This window comes from Cupressus sempervirens, chromosome 7 (assembly GCF_028749045.1).
Source record: "Cupressus sempervirens isolate cs-2001-9-10 chromosome 7, ASM2874904v1, whole genome shotgun sequence".
Taxonomy (NCBI): Eukaryota; Viridiplantae; Streptophyta; class Pinopsida; order Cupressales; family Cupressaceae; genus Cupressus; species Cupressus sempervirens.
Window position 1 is genome coordinate 480,291,900 of NC_143124.1, and position 5,365 is coordinate 480,297,264.

General features: G+C 33.2%; 1 protein-coding gene across 2 annotated transcripts; it reads right to left on the minus strand.

Annotated features, from left to right (window-relative positions):
• Positions 1–247: 247 nt before the first annotated feature.
• LOC149547633 (transcription termination factor MTERF8, chloroplastic-like) lies at positions 248–1,849 on the minus strand. Of its 2 annotated transcripts, XM_089791738.1 has the most exons (2): positions 1,275–1,849; positions 248–936 (listed from the first exon to the last, which is right to left on the minus strand). In XM_089791738.1, exons 1-2 carry the CDS (start codon positions 1,569–1,571, stop codon positions 907–909), a joined length of 327 nt encoding a protein of 108 aa, XP_089647864.1. In that variant the 5' UTR covers positions 1,572–1,849; the 3' UTR covers positions 248–906. The 2 variants fall into 2 exon arrangements, with proteins under 2 accessions (XP_089647864.1, XP_089647863.1); XM_089791737.1 differs by having other exon boundaries at positions 248–1,849.
• Positions 1,850–5,365: the final 3,516 nt, after the last annotated feature.

The window sequence follows — 5,365 nt, forward strand, 5'->3', positions numbered from 1 at the left end:
AACTCTGCAATTGATCATTATTCATATAACAAAAAAAAGTGAAATTTGAGCTCATTTAGTTTTGGAATTATTCAACATGAATTTGTTTGGAAGTTTTTTAAAGATTTGTATTTTTCAAATTATATTTCAATTTTGAGATAATATAATAGGAGGTTGCAGGTCTGCTACTTCTTTTATAAAACTCCTCTTGCTCTTATCAACCCTAAGGATAAGCCTAGATTGATCAAACCAACTTTTACCATACCCAGCCACAAAATAAATCCATATTAATTAGCTGATTCAACAATATGAAATGAAAATCCATAGATCAATGAAAATTCCCATTCAAACTGATCCAACATAGTGAAAATGCTTAAATTCAATAAAAGCCCTTATGTGCCTGCTCCATCCTCAACAGAAATCTTTCAGGTGATGGCAGGATCATTAGATTTGCCCTTGTACTTGTCAAACAACTTTCTTGCTTCAGGACTACCCATTAGAAACTTGTCGGCAAAAAGTTGGTCAGTTAATCCATAGACAGTAACTAGACTTTTGGGAAGTCTGGATGGGTCTGTTTCCTTTAAAAATTCAACTACCTTATGGCGGGGTCGAAGCCTATTCTCTACACTATAAGAGAGAAAAAAAGGATGAGAAACCACAATGTTGGCCTGAAATCCAGCTCTATTTTTCAAGAAATCCATGTTTTTCTTCAATTTATCAATGCCAAAAGCGAGCGCGCTAGGAAAACTTCTTACAATCTGCAGAACCTCATTCTCCAAAAGACCCAGCGTGGCCAAAAGTTTGAGTTTATTTTCAAAATTTTCAAGCCCGGAGCTATGAACCGCTGCAAGGGCGTTTGCAAATGCTTTCGATCCCTCCAAAACACCCAGATTTCTTACACATTCAATCTTCAATTTAAGCATATCTTCACTGCCCAAAATTAGAGAGGGTCTTAAACTGATTAAATACAAAAGAAGTTCATCTTGCATACTCGAGTTCTTTAGTATATCTATTTTAGGTTTCAAAGTATCGATTTTGAAAAGCAAAAACCTAGGATATCCCATGATAATTTTGCACAGATTAAGCATTGAACCAAATTCACCTACAAGCAAGGAAATTTTAGGGCTTAGGTCTTGTTCTAAATTCCGAGTGAGCAAACCGGGCGCTCGGCTAACGATGTGTCCCAGGTTACTACTAGTAAAACCTAATGCTCTCATGAACTCGAGCTTGGGCTTTAACTGAGTATCCACTTTGTAAAGCAAGCTATGTGGTTGTGTGAAAACAATTTTTCTTACCTGATCTTCGGTGAAACAGGAATCCCTGAAGAGCTGCACTGCCTGCTGTGCTCTCTCGATGGATTTAGTCTTGAACAATTGTTCCCCTCTCCGAGCAATCGCTACAACTTGGGATTCAGAAAGCCCACAATCGTTGCGCAAGAACTGGATCATATCTCGCTTCCTGCAATCTTCTCCTGCTTCTGCTCCAAGTCCGTTCGGGGATTCGACATCAGTGACTTTTGAGATGGAGAACAGGGCGTGTTTTGAGAGAACAGAGTGATTGAAGGGTGAGAGGATGCGTTGAAGGAAGAGCATTGTATGGGCAGGGATTCACCGAATCAAACCCTAAGCTCAATAAAACCCTAGGGAAGGGATCTTAAGCTGCAGAAACAGTTGAAAAATGAATAGCTAGGAAAAAAAGTATGCACAAGATAAATCGAATCGCCGTAGGCATCCACCGAAGAAAACCCCGACCTCAGTAAAACCCTACAGGAAGTTGCAGAGCAGCTAAACTTCGCAAATGAATACGTATTGCCGGAAAAATGCGGAAGATATAGTTTTATTAACAAGCGGAGTGTGTACAAATTGTAGCTGCTGGAGAAAATCGATAAATTGAGAAATTATGTCAATTTTAAAATTACCTCCACAATCAAATTGAAAAACAATTTGATATTGTTGATCTAATTCTATTACTTAAATATTATTTAAGAGTTAGGGAAAAGACTAGCTAGCTATCTATATTTTTTATTTTTCTATATTATGTATTATTAATTTTTTTAGTATTATTTTTTAATGGAGGTCAGCTTTTCCGTCTAGCCTATTTTCCTTTTAGACTCTTTGTGAGCCTTTCAACTTTACCAATAGATCAAGGGCCCTTTTCTTTTTAGTATTTTTAAATATTAGATTAATAAAATAATATATTATATATTAATAGTGAAATAAATATAGATTTTTTTTAATAATATTTGAATTTTTCATTATGTTCTTTAAAATTTTGATGATGGACTATATCTTTATGAAAGAAAAAAAATCTCTTAACAAATATATATTTGATTTTGTAATTATTAATGATTTATTTTAAGTATTATATAATAAGACATATATGATATAAAATCAATTGATTTTAATATATGTGTATTTTTAAAAGTTAACAAATTTTAACATAATGTATATTATAATAGAATAAATATTAATACTAGCTTATATATACTATTATTTCTAAAAGTTGCACCTTGACTGGATTTCTTAGTTCAGTCACTTCAAGGAACATGGAAACACTCCTAGGTAGTGGATGTACTAGGATTAGGAGTGAATCTCCGAGTTTTAGGTCAGTTCGTTATGATGCTTCACCTATTTGCTCTTTAAACATAAAATTAAACTTGGGAGGGGAAGAGATAGAAGGATTGCTTGCATAAAAGTAAATGTTGAAAAGTAGGAAAAAAAAAAAAAAAAAAGGGGTGATACACCAAATAATAAGATTGGAATATTGTCGACCTAAATGATGAAGCTTTTCTAAACAGTTAGAGGGGCCACAATATTGACTTCAGAAAACTCATATATAAATATTTCACAAGAAGAATAAACTTTAAACAAGGTGTTGAGGGGAGTGATGACACTCATAATTAGCAACCTAAGAAGAAGCATAAACCCACGACTTGTAACCTATATGAATATTCCAAACTCATTTGCAGATAAAATTGGGACACAATTCAAGGATTCAAAATAAATCACAAGAATTATATCAGACCAGTAACTTACTCAGCACAAATGAACACAATAAGGGCTTCCAAATTGTTCCATTTTTCAAGATTGAAAGAATATTTCAAAAAAAATCATCCAACTAGCCACAAAATGATCTACAAGAAATATTATGAAGAACTCTTAAGAGATCACGACAAAATACTTTTTTGCAAAAAACCAAAACCCCTCAAACGTATTCACAACTGCTTTTTATAGAGTTAAGGCATAACTCTGATGATCATATGGAGTTCAAACTCTAACCAAGTGGGGTTGAAATTACAGATGAGAGCAGCAATAAATGAATATCAGAACTAAACCTAATCTTGAAATCAACTTGTTGTAATGAAGTGACAGGCAAGGCAAAACAAATGCACCCAGTCATAAAAATCAAATCCCATGAGCTTTGATCATTATGATCCATAAAGAGGCATGGAGAAGCAAATGTGTCATGTAGACAAGGCCAAAGAAAGTCATTCAACATTAAAGAGTAGTCCTTGTAATGTATCATAGCCACAACAAAAGAAATTGCATCGCTATCAAAAAAATGTGGGATGGGATAAATACACAATGTTAACCTGTTGTGAAAATGCAAAGTTGACCCGCACAGAATAAAACTAATTTTCCCCCAATAAGATGAGTCATCAATGTAGATCTTCATTCTAAAATAGATGACCCAAATGCTGCAAGAAATCTCCTCAGCAAGTGATTAAACCCAACCGTAGATCAAGATCCCTTTGTTCGCCAACGAATGGTTGTAAAGCACTTCAAAATATCTAAATATGTATACAGATCTGATGATCAAAACTAGCCCAACAGAAGAAGGATCTGCCACATGGCATGAATCTGTTGGTCAATACATTCCCAAATGTATGGTGGAGGAGGCAGCATGTGATTTTGCGATTTCACGAAAGCAAGAAAAGTCACTCCTCGAAATAGAAAAAATGGTTAATGCAAAATGTTAACCCCAATAGAACATGTGTGTTGACCTACAACTCGAGAAATGAAGGAAAATGAGCCAACTCAGTCAATGAAGGAACTGAACTAGCTCGGTTAATGAAGGAACCAAGCCAAATTGACTCATGAATAGACCGAGTTAACATGAAATGTTAACTCCAACCAAAAAGCATGTTAACCCACATCAAAGAATCCAACCCGTTGAAGATCTCTCAGATCAATTATGAGTGATGAGCTAAATGGGGGGCAAAAATGGCCAACATATACATTACTTCTTTATTTTTATATGAAATGTGTAATCTCATTCTGAGTATGTCAATTAAATCATAATGTAATTTATCAAATGATTTCCCTTCCTTTAATGCAATCGGCATCTGGTTATTAGTGTTGCAAATCAATATCTAGTTATTAGCAAGAAGGAAAGACATTAGGTGAATCAATGCAAGGATCTTCTACTTTTCCAGACTACTAGATCAAGCTCTAATCAAATTCATGTGAATCAACAATTTTTAGGCAAGGAGGATTTAAGTTTTAAAAATCCAATAAGTTTATTCCTCATTGAGGTTTATGTTCCTTCTAGAAAAAAAAGTAAGAAGGAATTATGGAAGGAATTGGAAGCCCATTGAGGTAGGATACAAATCTGAGACCTTAAAATACTTTAGAGAGTGGGTTATTAGCAATACATTTTGGATAAGAACTCTCATAATAACACATTTACATGGAACAACCATAGAGAAGGCTTTAGCAATATTGAAGGAAAGATTAGATAGATTTGTGTTTACCAACATTTTAAAGTTTGAGATTTTCTAAATCATATCACTTTGCAAATATATTAGATATCAAACAAGATAGTAAAACTCATAGTTTTTCATTCAAAGTTGAAAATATGTGTTGTCATGATAAGAAAATTTTTAGACTAGCAAAAAAATGATGGCAAGAAGGTAAAGTAGTTGGCCCTAAGATGCTCTATTTTGTTTGAAAATTGAAATTACTTAAATATAAAAATCTTGTAATGAAACAAGGAGCATTTCAATAATATTTTTAGAGAAAGGAGGAGCTGGAAAAAGAAATACAAGATTTAAATGAGATAGTTGTAAATGAAGGTATGTATAGAAATAAATATCTTAGAAAAAAAGAGCTACTATAGAAATATGAGGAACTCTTGTTGAAAGAAGAAAAAAATTGGAGACAAAAATTAAGAGAAACATAGTTATTACAAGGGGACAAGAACTAAAAGTTCTTTCATAACAACACTAGACAAAGAAGAATATTAATAGGATAACAAAAATTAAAAATGATAGAGGTGAACTAGTAGACAACCAAAAAGATTTAGCTAATTTTTAATTTTTTAAATCAAAATAATATGAATAATTGAGGAGCATTCACATTAAAGAAACCAACGATTATTATTAAAA